The sequence below is a fragment of the Scyliorhinus torazame genome, chromosome 12 (genome assembly GCF_047496885.1).
Source record: "Scyliorhinus torazame isolate Kashiwa2021f chromosome 12, sScyTor2.1, whole genome shotgun sequence".
Taxonomy (NCBI): domain Eukaryota; kingdom Metazoa; phylum Chordata; class Chondrichthyes; order Carcharhiniformes; family Scyliorhinidae; genus Scyliorhinus; species Scyliorhinus torazame.
Genome location: NC_092718.1, coordinates 27,106,510 through 27,119,268, shown reverse-complemented (window position 1 = coordinate 27,119,268; position 12,759 = coordinate 27,106,510). Strand labels below are relative to the sequence as shown.

At 50.7% G+C, this 12,759-nt stretch overlaps 1 protein-coding gene across 4 annotated transcripts in view; it reads right to left on the bottom strand.

Moving 5' to 3' along the window:
* Nucleotides 1–12,759, bottom strand: part of LOC140387461 (NT-3 growth factor receptor-like) — a 1,104,107-nt gene that overhangs the window by 461,560 nt on the left and 629,788 nt on the right. For all 4 annotated transcript variants that reach the window (XM_072470576.1, XM_072470577.1, XM_072470578.1 and 1 more), the window contains one exon: nt 5,601–5,703. In XM_072470576.1, the coding sequence (XP_072326677.1) occupies nt 5,601–5,703 (103 nt within the window). The remainder of the gene's footprint in view (nt 1–5,600; nt 5,704–12,759) is intronic.

Sequence of the window (12,759 nt, the reverse complement as noted above, 5' to 3'; positions counted from 1 at the left end):
GAGTGTGGGTGGAGCTGGGCTGGCTGTCTTTCACTTTCGCTTTGAACAAAAGCTGGTGTGTGTCAGTGGGATTTTAGTTTCGTTTTGAGAGCTGGATAGCTGCAGGAAAAGCAAGCAGCTGTATAAGGATCTCTCTGCAATCTAAAGACCATCTCCAGATCATTTGCATGATTTCAAAGTGATAACTGCTCTCAGAAGAGAATTTAAACCTGATCTCTGTGCTAAAAAGGGTCTTTTGTCTTATGGATGTTGCAAGGAAAGATTAAGGGTTACTATAGAATATTGTACCTGTGGGGATGAGTGGTGTTGATAGTTGTTAAGATGTTTACTGTGAGTTTATAAAGTGTTAACTGGTTTCATAAATAAACATTGTTTTAATTTAAAAGTACTTTAACTCTCTGTTGCACATCACCTGTAAAGTAGGCCCGTGTGCTCCCCATAACCACAATCTATGAAAAGTTGTGGGTCAGGTGAACTTCATAATACACTTTGGGGTTCTCTAAACCCTGGCCCTTAACAGACCGTTTGTGTGGAGTTTCCACGTTCTCCCCGTGTCTGCGTGGGTTTCGACCGGGTGCTCTGGTTTCCTCCCACAGTCTAAAGATGTACAGGTTAGGCGGATTGGCCATGATAAAATTGCCGCTTTATGTCCAGGGATGTGCAAGTTAGGTTGGGTTACATAGAACATAGAACATAGAACAATGCAGCGCAGTACAGGCCCTTCGGCCCACGATGTTGCACCGAAACAAAAGCCATCTAACCTACACTATGCCATTATCATCCATATGTTTATCTAATAAACTTTTAAATGCCCTCAATGTTGGCGAGTTCACTACTGTAGCAGGTAGGGCATTCCACGGCCTCACTGCTCTTTGCGTAAAGAACTTACCTCTGACCTCTGTCCTATATCTATTACCCCTCAGTTTAAAGTAATGTCCCCTTGTGCCAGCCATATCCATCCACGGGAGAAGGCTCTCACTGTCCACCCTATCCAACCCCCTGATCATTTTGTATGCCTCTATTAAGTCTCCTCTTAACCTTCTTCTCTCCAACGAAAACAACCTCAAGTCCATCAGCCTTTCCTCATAAGATTTTCCCTCCATACCAGGCAACATCCTGGTAAATCTCCTCTGCACCCGCTCCAAAGCCTCCACGTCCTTCCTATAATGCGGTGACCAGAACTGTATGCAATACTCCAAATGCGGCCGTACCAGAGTTCTGTACAGCTGCAACATGACCTCCCGACTCCGGAACTCAATCCCTCTACCAATAAAGGCCAACACTCCATAGGCCTTCTTCACAACCCTATCAACCTGGGTGGCAACTTTCAAGGATCTATGTACATGGACACCTAGATCCCTCTGCTCATCCACACTTTCAAGAACTTTACCATTAGCCAAATATTCCGCATTCCTGTTATTCCTTCCAAAGTGAATCACCTCACACTTCTCTACATTAAACTCCATTTGCCACCTCTCAGCCCAGCTCTGCAGCTTATCTATATCCCTCTGTAACCTGCTACATCCTTCCACACTATCGACAACACCACCGACTTTAGTATCGTCTGCAAATTTACTCACCCACCCTTCTGCGCCTTCCTCTAGGTCATTGATAAAAATGACAAACAGCAACGGCCCCAGAACAGATCCTTGTGGTACTCCACTTGTGACTGTACTCCATTCTGAACATTTCCCATCAACCACCACCCTCTGTCTTCTTTTAGCTAGCCAATTTCTGATCCACATCTCTAAATCACCCTCAATCCCCAGCCTCCGTATTTTTTGCAATAGCCTACCGTGGGGAACCTTATCAAATGCTTTGCTGAAATCCATATACACAACATCAACTGCTCTACCCTCGTCTACCTGTTCAGTCACCTTCTCAAAGAACTCAATAAGGTTTGTGAGGCATGACCTACCCTTCACAAAGCCATGCTGACTATCCCTGATCATATTATTCCTATCTAGATGATTATAAATCTTGTCTCTTATAATCCCCTCCAAGACTTTACCCACTACAGACGTGAGGCTCACCGGTCTATAGTTGCCGGGGTTGTCTCTGCTCCCCTTTTTGAACAAAGGGACCACATTTGCTGTCCTCCAGTCCTCTGGCACTATTCCTGTAGCCAATGATGACATAAAAATCAAAGCCAAAGGTCCAGCAATCTCTTCCCTGGCCTCCCAGAGAATCCTAGGATAAATCCCATCAGGTCCCGGGGACTTATCTATTTTCAGCCTGTCCAGAATTGCCAACACCTCTTCCCTACGTACCTCAATGCCATCTATTCTATTAGCCTGGGGCTCAGCATTCTCCTCCACAACATTATCTTTTTCCTGAGTGAATACTGACGAAAAATATTCATTTAGTATCTCGCCTATCTCTTCAGACTCCACACACAATTTCCCATCCCTGTCCTTGACTGGTCCTACTCTTTCCCTAGTCATTCGCTTATTCCTGACATACCTATAGAAAGCTTTTGGGTTTTCCTTGATCCTTCCTGCCAAATACTTCTCATGTCCCCTCCTTGCTCGTCTTAGCTCTCTCTTTAGATCCTTCCTCGCTACCTTGTAACTATCCATCGCCCCAACCGAAACTTCACACTTCATCTTCACACAGGCCTCCTTCTTCCTCTTAACAAGAGATTCCACTTCCTTGGTAAACCACGGTTCCCTCGCTCGACGCCTTCCTCCCTGTCTGACCGGTACATACTTATCAAGAACACGCAGTAGCTGATCCTTGAACAAGCCCCACTTATCCAGTGTGCCCAACACTTGCAGCCTACTTCTCCACCTTATCCCCCCCAAGTCACGTCTAATGGCATCATAATTGCCCTTCCCCCAGCTATAACTCTTGCCCTGCGGTGTATACTTATCCCTTTCCATCATTAACGTAAACGTCACCGAATTGTGGTCACTGTCCCCAAAGTGCTCTCCTACCTCTAAATCCAACACCTGGCCTGGTTCATTACCCAAAACCAAATCCAACGTGGCCTCGCCTCTTGTTGGCCTGTCAACATATTGTTTCAGGAAACCCTCCTGCACACACTGTACAAAAAACGACCCATCTATTGTACTCGAACTATATCTTTTCCAGTCAATATTTGGAAAGTTAAAGTCTCCCATAATAACTACCCTGTTACTTTCGCTCATATCCAGAATCATCTTCGCCATCCTTTCCTCTACATCCCTAGAACTATTAGGAGGCCTATAAAAAACTCCCAACAGGGTGACCTCTCCTTTCCTGTTTCTAACTTCAGCCCATACTACCTCGGAAGAAGAGTCCCCATCTAGCATCCTCTCCGCCACCTTCTGGGAGTTCTGGGAATAGATTGGGTTCTGGGGATATGGTGTGGCATGGGGGGGAGGGGCACTCTTTCAGAGGGTCGGGCAGACCCGATGGGTCAAATGGTCTCCTTCAGCACGGTAGGCATTCTAGTGACATGGTAGCACAGCATTGTTGTTTCACAGCGCCAGGGTCCCAAGTTTGATTCCCGGCTTGGGTCCCTGTCTGTGCGGAGTCTGCACGTTCTCCCCGTGTCTGCGTGGGTTTCCTCCGGGTTCCCCGATTTCCTCCCACAAGTCCTGAAAGATATGCTGTTAGGTAATGTGGACATTCTGAATTTTCCCTCGATGTACCTGAACAAGCGCCAGAATGTGGCAGCTACGGGATTCTCAGAAATCCCGGCCAAGTGTTGATGCCAGTCAAAACCGGCGCGAGCAACGCCGGGGTCAACGGGCCTCCAGACCCAGGCATTCACCCCTTCCTAGGGGGCTAGAATGGCGCCAGAGTGCTGTCCGCTCCTCCGGCGCCGAAAGCCGGTACGCCACGGCCACGTGGGTCCATGCATGCGCATGGGTACTGTCTCCGCGCCGGCCCTCAGGCAACATGGCGGAGCCCTAAAGGGGCCCAGTGTGGAGGAAGATAGGCCCCCCGCGGAATGAGCCTGCCCGCCGATCGGTAGGTCGCGATCGTGGGTCTGGCCACCATGGAGGGCCCCCTCCGCAGTCTGATTCTTCCGCCCCCCCCACCAGGACAGCCCCCGCAACCAGAACTCCGAGGTCCCGCCGGATAGGGCCATACGTAACCCACGCCGGCGGGACTCGGCCGAACTCAGCGGGCACTCGGCCCGTCGAGCGTGGAAAATCGCCGCGGGGACCGCTTTCAACAACCCGCCGCGGGATCGGAGAATCCCGGCCAGGGACTTTACACAGTAACTTAATTGCAGTGTTAATGTAAGCCTACTTGTCCTACTTGTGACAATAAAGATTATTATTACGATCTATACTGGTTTTCTATTTTCCTTATACACCATCCTTAAGTCTGATGATTCTGGATCAGAGCTTTCTTTGCCTCGGTCATGCACCTCTGCTTAATTTATGCAAAAACAGTAGCAATTAACATTCATATAATGTAAATAATCTTCCCAAGGTACTTCACAAATGCATCGGGAAACAAAATACAAGATAAAGGGGAGGAGGTTAGGAGAACTGGTCAAAGATTTGATCCAAAGGGTAGGTTACAAGGAGCATCTTAAAGGAAAGGCACAGGAAAGAAATCCTGGGGATCCAGCCCTCTGGAGACCAGCAGTGAGGCAAAGTTAAAGGGGAATGTGCAGGAGGTTGGAAGAAGAGAAATTGAAGAGGTGAAAGTCGCACGGCTGAAGGAGGTTACAGAAATTGGGAAGGTATAAAATGATGGAGAGACTAAAACGCATTATAGGAATTTAAAATTTAATGTGCTGCTAGCGCACGAGGAGGCAATGATGTCAGGTTGCTAACATTGATAAATCAGTCACATTATAAGATCACACAATGTTACAGATTGAAGATTTAGGAGAAATCCGTAGCGTTGGTGTTCACATCGGTGCTTCAACAGGTATGCGGCATGGTTTAAACAGTTTTAATCCAAGGTCAAATTCAGCAAACCTGCAATGAAACCTCGCTAAATGGAAGTTCTAGACAGTGATAGAGCACAAAAATGGCGTTCTCCTATCATGATGCTCTGTGGTCGGACTGCAAAGCTACTGAACAAACACTGCAATGTGCAAACAATTACCATTGGCTCATAATATTCAATGACATTGCTGCTCCTCCAATCACTCACCACTTTATCACCTATGCCCTCAAGGATAAGTTGGTTGTACCATAACAGGGCCAGAAAGACAAAACCAATCTGCCCCGGATACATAACTGTCTGATCTAAACAAATAATTCCAATGGACCCATTCTTAATGGATTCAAATGGACCACTACTCATTAAAGAGTGATTGCGTATTGGGAGATTGAGATCACCATATTGAAAGCTTTGTCCCTAATTCGCAGAAATCTTCAAGCAAAACCTTGACTTCTCATTCTAACCATTCGTTAACCAGAACTTTCTCTGTTGATCATCTTCTCGCCAAAATATTGCCATTTCCATTCACAGAAATCGACCATTAAATCCCGACAGTTCATTCATCCGTTCCACTTGGCAGTGATGCCTTCATCATACACGCCTTGCATCTCCCTCACTATTCCCAATGCCCAACCAAAGAAACCAGTACAGCAACATCGCAAATTCCGTGGAGTGGACAGTGCAGGCACATCAGTTTCTTTACTCACCCTTCATTCCAAATTTGGAGCGCCGCCCATATTTGTTAATCATTATGAACAAGACGAGCAAGAGGACGCAGGCAAATGCAGCGAGTCCAACAGCAATGGATACCTGCGGGTGGCAAAACAGAGTATCAGATACGGTGTCTCTAGAATTTAAAGTATTCTGGCCTCACCATCACCAGGCTGACTTTAATGTGTGTTTAATGAGCAGCAGTCTGGTTTTTCGCCTTTTCCTTTGAAGTATCAATCTATCAAATATTCATGAAACAAAGTCAGATTAAAGACACATTTTAATTAAGTAATGGACGACCTCACCCACATGTTTACATTGAGATTCAGATCAAATCCTCCCCCACATGATGAATGTACATGGCCTGTTCCCCAACATGGGGAATATATGACCTTACCCTAAAAATAGGGACTATACACACCCTGTGCCCAGCAAGGGGAATATGTATGGCTTGTTACAAATATATGTGCTCTATATCCCCGCATGGCAAATATACATGTTTTGTACCCCAAAATGGCGAATGGACAAAGCCTGGATCCTCAACATGACAAATGCACACACATTCTGTACATCATCAGAGGGAATATACATGATCTGGACCCCAACATGGGGAATACACATGATTTGGATACCAACATGGGGTGAGATTCTCTGACCCCCCGTCGGGTTGGAGAATCGCCGGGGGCTGGCGTGAATCCCGCCCCCGCCAGTTGCCGAAGTCTCCAGCACCGGTGGGACATGGCGGCGCGGGCGGGCTCCGGGGTCCTGGGGGGGGGGTGCGGGGCGATCTGGCCCCGGGGGGTGCCCCCACGGTGGCCTGGCCCGCGATCGGGGCCCACCGATCCGCAGGTGGGCCTGTGCCGTGGGGGCACTCTTTCCCTTCCGCCTCCGCCATGGTCTCCACCATGGTGGAGGCAGAAGAGACTCCCTCCACTGCGCATGCGTGGGAAGCTGTCAGCGGCCACTGACGCTCCCGCGCATGCGCCGCCCGGAGATGTCATTTCTGCGCCAGCTGGCGGGGCACCAAAGGCCTTTTCCGCCAGCTGGCGGGGCGGAAATTCGTCCGGCGCCGACCTAGCCCCTCAACGTTGGGGCTCGGCCCCCAAAGATGTGGAGCATTCCGCACCTTTGGGGCGGCGCGATGCCCGCCTAATATGCGCCGTTTTGGGCGCCAGTCGGCGGACATCGCGCCGTTTCCGGAGAATTTCGCCCCTGGTGTCAGGAATGTGGGATGTTAATGAGATGAAAATAAAATAACAGAAAAGTAATAATATTATCATGCATCTGGAGGAATAATGAAATGTGATTTGACCAATAAACAAGATTAGTCGAGGTCTGGGAGACATTGTTTATCAAAGATTCTCGGTGCGATTCTCCACTCCCACGCCGGTTGGGAGAATCACCTGGGCCGCCAAAATTTCCCGGGATGCCGGTCCGACGCCCTCCCGAGCGGCAGGAATGGCCCGGTCAAGTTCCGCGGGCCGCAGGCCGGAGAATCGCCGGAGACACCCAAAATGGCGATTCTCCGGCACCCCCGCTATTCTCAGGGCTGGATGGGCCGAGCGGCCAGGCCAAAACGGCGGGTTCCCCCCGGCGCCGTCCACACCTGGTCGTTGCCATCGGGAACAGCGCGCAAACGCTGGGGGGGCGGCCTGTGGGGGGGGGGGGGGGGGGGGGTTGCTGCACCGGGGGGTACCTCAAATGTGGGGTGGCCCACGATCGGTGCCCACCGATCGTCGGGTCGTCCTCTCTGAAGGAGGACCTCCTTCCTTCCGCGGCCCCGCAAGATCCATCCGCCATCTTCTTGCGGGGCGGACTTAGAGAGGACGGCAACCAAGCATGCGCGGGTGACGCCAGTTATGCGACGCCGGCCGTGTCATCTATGCGGCGCCGCCTTTATGCGGCGTCAAGGCCTGGCGCGTGTAGATGACGCGGCCCCAATCCTAGCCCATTGTCAGGGCCTGAATCGTTCGGGATCGGGGCCGTTTCGTGCCGTCGTGAACCTCGACGGCGTTCACGACGGCGTGGCCACTTCGGCGCAGGAGTGCAGAATCCCGCCCCGGTGCTCGATCCCCCCGCCCCCCACCAGCGCGGTCGCAGACTGAGTCCGCAGCCGCCGCACGAAAGTCCCGACCGGCCAGACCATATTAGTTACACGCCTTCGGGAACACGGCCAGTCGGGAGCAGAGTATCGCTGGGTGGGCCCCTGGCAATGGCCCCCAGCCGCACGCCGTAATTCGCGGGCGCGCGGATCGTGTCCCGGAGAATCGCTGGAGCGGCGCCGGGCCTGATTCCGTAGGGAACTTCGATTCTCTGCCCCCGCGCCAAACGCAATTTCGGTGCGGGGCTGCGGAGAATCCAGCCCAAGATTGGGGAAAATATATTCCCATTTATAAAGAAGGAAATCAAAAATACCTTTCTATTTGCGGATGGGGAGTGAGAAGAGAAATCAAGGCTGCTTAAATGAATCCCCCTCCTGTCTACAATATAGGCCATGTGCACTCTCCACAAGAATGTACCTATATACCCCTTGTGTGAGTATACAGATGGCTTTTGTCCCCGACATACATGTACATAGAACATACACCTTTGTAGATATAGGCCTTGCATATTCTCCAGGTGGATGCACAGACTTTGCACAAACCAGTCCAGGCCATCTAAATTCCCCGTGCATTCCACGGACTGTATGAGAGTGCAGATTACTGAGTTGTTTGTAATGTGTAAAAAGCAAGGAACAGTCAAAGTACAGACAGCACAACAATTTCCTTCTCCACTCAGTGCCAGCACTGCCTCGGTAAATGTTCTGAACACAGCCTCCAGTGACACTTTGTCACACTGATTGGGTACATTTCCATTCTATCACAGAGCTTATGCCCATGAAAATGTTGATCCTTAAACTACCTGCTGCTCTGAGGAACCTTTGTGCACTCTGAGTCAGCCAGATTTGTTCAGGATTTCAATTCAACCACATGACGCTGAACAATGTTACTGTTAAAATATTACTGAAAAACATTTGTACTGCACATCTCAACCAAACCTATGGGTATGATATAAATCAACTGACAACTCTGAATTGTGAAGGAGATAAATTCTTAAAGTGTTTTTTTTCCTCTCTCATTTCTCTGCCTCAATGATCTGTGCCTTTCCTCTTATTTTATTGGTATATGTTGAAAACAGGATAAAAATCGAAATCCACACCTCACTGACAGCAGGCATAAAACAAGGCAATGACGCACTGCAAATGTGCCCACTGTGAAGTCTATATGTACATGACGTGTTGGGTGTTCTGGATCACAATCAGGTCATCAACACTTGAAGTGGTGCAACACTATTTTATTAAAAGGTTAACTATTGAAACATACTTGAACTGTGGGTAAATACGATACCAGCTGTAACTAAAGACCTTTGCCTTGTCCTAACCAGTTGCTGCACTCAGCACATGGTGAATGTCTGTGTTGCAGGCTGTGAGCTCTGTGCTCCTCGCTAGCTGCTACTCGAATGAACGGGAACTCTGATGCCCCCCTGTCTTTATAGTGCGTGTGCTCTCACTGGTGATTGGCTGCGGTGTTGTGTATGTTGATTTGTCCCACTGTGTGTCCATCAGTGTGTGTCTGCACCATGATATACTGGTGTATATTATGACATCCCCCCTTTTATATAAAAAAATGTGCCTGCGTGACAATAAATAGTGTGTGGTGAATGTTCCTGACTACGTGTGTGCGAAATATTTACAGGACTATGTACATAAAACTAAGCTATTTACATGGGAAGGTGCCTGGTGCAGAAAAAAAATGTGTCACACAAATAACGAGATGAAAACTATATACAAACCACTTGAACGATTAAACGGAAGAACAGAACAGACCAGAGAGTCCATCAGTGCAAAGTTCACAAATTAAGTCTCTGAGGTGGGCGACGAATTCTGGTTGACCGCCTCAAGGGTGGGTCAGGAGCCACCAGCTGAGGAGCGGGCTGGACTGCGTCAGAGTGAGGAGGATACAGAGTAACCTGAATTTCTGCATAGTCCAGGTCAGGGACAACAGGAGGGCGTGGCACTGGCAGAGGATCACGTAGTGAGCGCAGAACAAGACGAAGGGCACGCCGATTACGGCGCAGAATGGAACCATCCGGTAGACGAACCAGGAACGAGCAGAGAGCCATCTGCCGAAGAACCACAGCAGTTGCAGACCAGCCACCATCAGTCCAGATCAGGGACAACAGGAGGGCGTGGCACTGGCAGAGGATCACGTAGTGAGCGCGGAACGAGACGAAGGGCACGCCGATTACGGCGCAGAATGGAACCATCCGGTAGACGAACCAGGAACGAGCAGAGAGCCACATGCCGAAGAACCACAGCAGTTGCAGACCAGCCACCATCCGGAAGATGGATGTGGACGTTGTCATCTGGAGCCAGCGCAGGGCGAACAGCTGCACGGGAGTCATGAGCCGCCTTGTGCTGTGCACGAGACAGTTGCATTCGTTGAAGGACCGGAACGTGGTCGAGGTCTGGGACGTGAATGGACGGCACCATCATCCTCAGTGTGGACCCATGAGCAGCTGGGCTGGCGACAGGCCAGTGGACAGTGGGGCTGAGTGATACACCAGCAGGGCGAGGTAGAAGTCCGATCCCGCATCGGCAGCCTTGCAGAGGAGCCGTTTGACTATGTGGACGCCCTTCTCCGCTTTGCCATTGGATTGGGGGTACAGGGGACTGGATGTCACATACACAAAGTTGTAACTCCTGGCAAAGTTGGGCCAATCCTGGCTTGTGAAGCAGGGACCATTGTCTGACATCACAGTGAGTGGGATGCCGTGACGAGCAAAGGTGTCCTTACAGGCACGGATGACTGCAGACGATGTGATGTCGTGCAAACGTACCACCTCCGGGTAGTTTGAAAAATAGTGTACAATCAGAACATAGTCCCTGCCCAGCGCATGGAACAGGTCGATGGTGACCTTGGACCAAGGGGATGTGACCAACTCATGGGGTTGTAGGGTCTCACGTGGTTGGGCTGGCTGGAACCGCTGACAGGTGGGGCAGTTGAGTACTGTGTTGGCGATGTCGTCATTGATGCCGGGCCAGTACACTGCCTCTCGGGCCCGTCGGCGGCACTTCTCCACGCCAAGATGGCCCTTGTGTAGCTGTTCCAAGACGAGCTGGCGCATGCTGTGTGGGATAACAATGGGGTCCAGCTTCAGGAGGACACCATCGACTACCGCCAGATCGTCTCTGATGTTGCAGAACTGCGGGCATTGGCCTTTGAGCCACCCGTCTGTTAGGTGGCGCACAACACACTTTAGCAGAGGGTCAGCCGCAGTCTCGCGGCGAATTTGGACGAGGCGTTCATTTGTGGACGGTAGATTGGAGGCCACGAAGGCCACATGGGCGTCAACCTGGCAGACGAATCCCACTGGGTCACACGGGGTGTTGACTGCCCTGGACAGAGCGTTGGCTATGATCAGGTCTTTGCCCGGGGTGTATACGAGCTGAAAGTCGTATCGCCGGAGTTTGAGCAGAATGCACTGGAGGCGAGGCGTCATGCCGTTCAAGTCTTTTTGTATTATATTGACCAGCGGGCGATGGTAGGTCTCGACGGTGAATTGGGGAAGGCCATACACATAATCATGAAATTTGACGACACCGGTCAACAAGCCCAGGCACTCCTTTTCTATCTGCGCGTAGCGCTGTTCTGTGGGGGTCATGGCGCGTGACGCATATGCAACGGGGGCCCATGATGAGGCCTCATCGCGTTGCAGGAGCACTGCCCCAATGCCAGATTGGCTGGCATCGGTCAAAATGTTTGTCTCTTTCGCTGGATCAAAAAAGGCCAATACCGGGGCCGTGGTAAGTTTGGTATTAAATTCTCTCCATTCGCGCTCGTGGGCAGGAAACCATTGGAAGTCTGTCGTCTTCCTGACCAGGTTCCTGAGAGCTGCGGTATGAGAGGCGAGGTTAGGGCTGAACTTCCCTAGGAAGTTGACCATGCCCAGAAATCGGAGGACCGCCTTCTTGTCCTCTGGCTTTTTCATGGCTGTGATGGCAGCCATCTTGTCCGCATCCGGCCGCACACCCAACTGGAGGTGTGGTCCCCTGGGAACTTGAGTTCCGTCTGGCCGAAGGAGTATTTGGCTCTGTTGAGGCGTAGGCCCTGCTCCCATATGTGTTTGAACACGCGCTGGACGCGACTGATATACTCCTGGTGGACCAAATGATTATGCCGTCAACATAGACGCGAACACCTTCAATGCCTTCCATCATTTGTTCCATGATCCTGTGGAATACTTCTGACGCCGATATGATCCCAAACGGCATCCTGTTGTAACAATATCTGCCAAAAAGGATGTTAAAGGATCTGGATCTGTCTAGTTGAATTTGCCAGAATCCTTTCGAGGCGTCAAGTTTGGTGAAGAGCTTGGCCCGAGCCATCTCGCATGTGATCTCTTCGCGCTTGGGGATTGGGTAATGCTCCCTCATTGTGTTGCGATTCAGATCCTTTGGATCAATGCAGATTCTGAGCTTGCTGGAAGGCTTCTTTACGCAGACCATGGAACTGACCCAGTCGGTTGGTTCCGTAACTCTGGAGATCACTCCTTGGTCTTGGAGGTCCTGCAGCTGCTGCTTGAGGCGGTCCTTGAGGGGTGCTGGGACTCTGCGAGGTGCATGCACCACAGGCGTGGCATTCTGTTTGAGTATGATCTTGTAAGTATATGGGAGGGTGCCCATGCCTTCGAAGACGTCGCGGTGCTGGTCGATGATGGCGTTGAGTTGCGCCCTGAAGTCAGCATCCTGGAAGGCAGACGTGTCATCAGGAGAGAGAGAGTGAACTCATTGAACGAGGTTTAGCAATTTGCACGCCTGTGCGCCAAGCAGAGAGTCCTTCGAGGAGCCCACGATCTCGAAAGGAAGGATGGCTTTTCGTGACCTGCGCGTCACTTCGAGTTGGCATGAGCCGGTAGCAGGAATGATGTTGCCATTGTGGTCCAATAGCTGGCAGGCCGATGGGAGAATGGTTGGTTTGACACAAAGGCTTTGGAAAGCAGACCACGCCATGAGATTGGCGGAGGCACCAGTGTCCAGGCGGAATCATATTTGGGACCGGTTGACCGTCAGGGTGGCACACCACTCATCGTCTGGATCGATGCTGTATACCAACA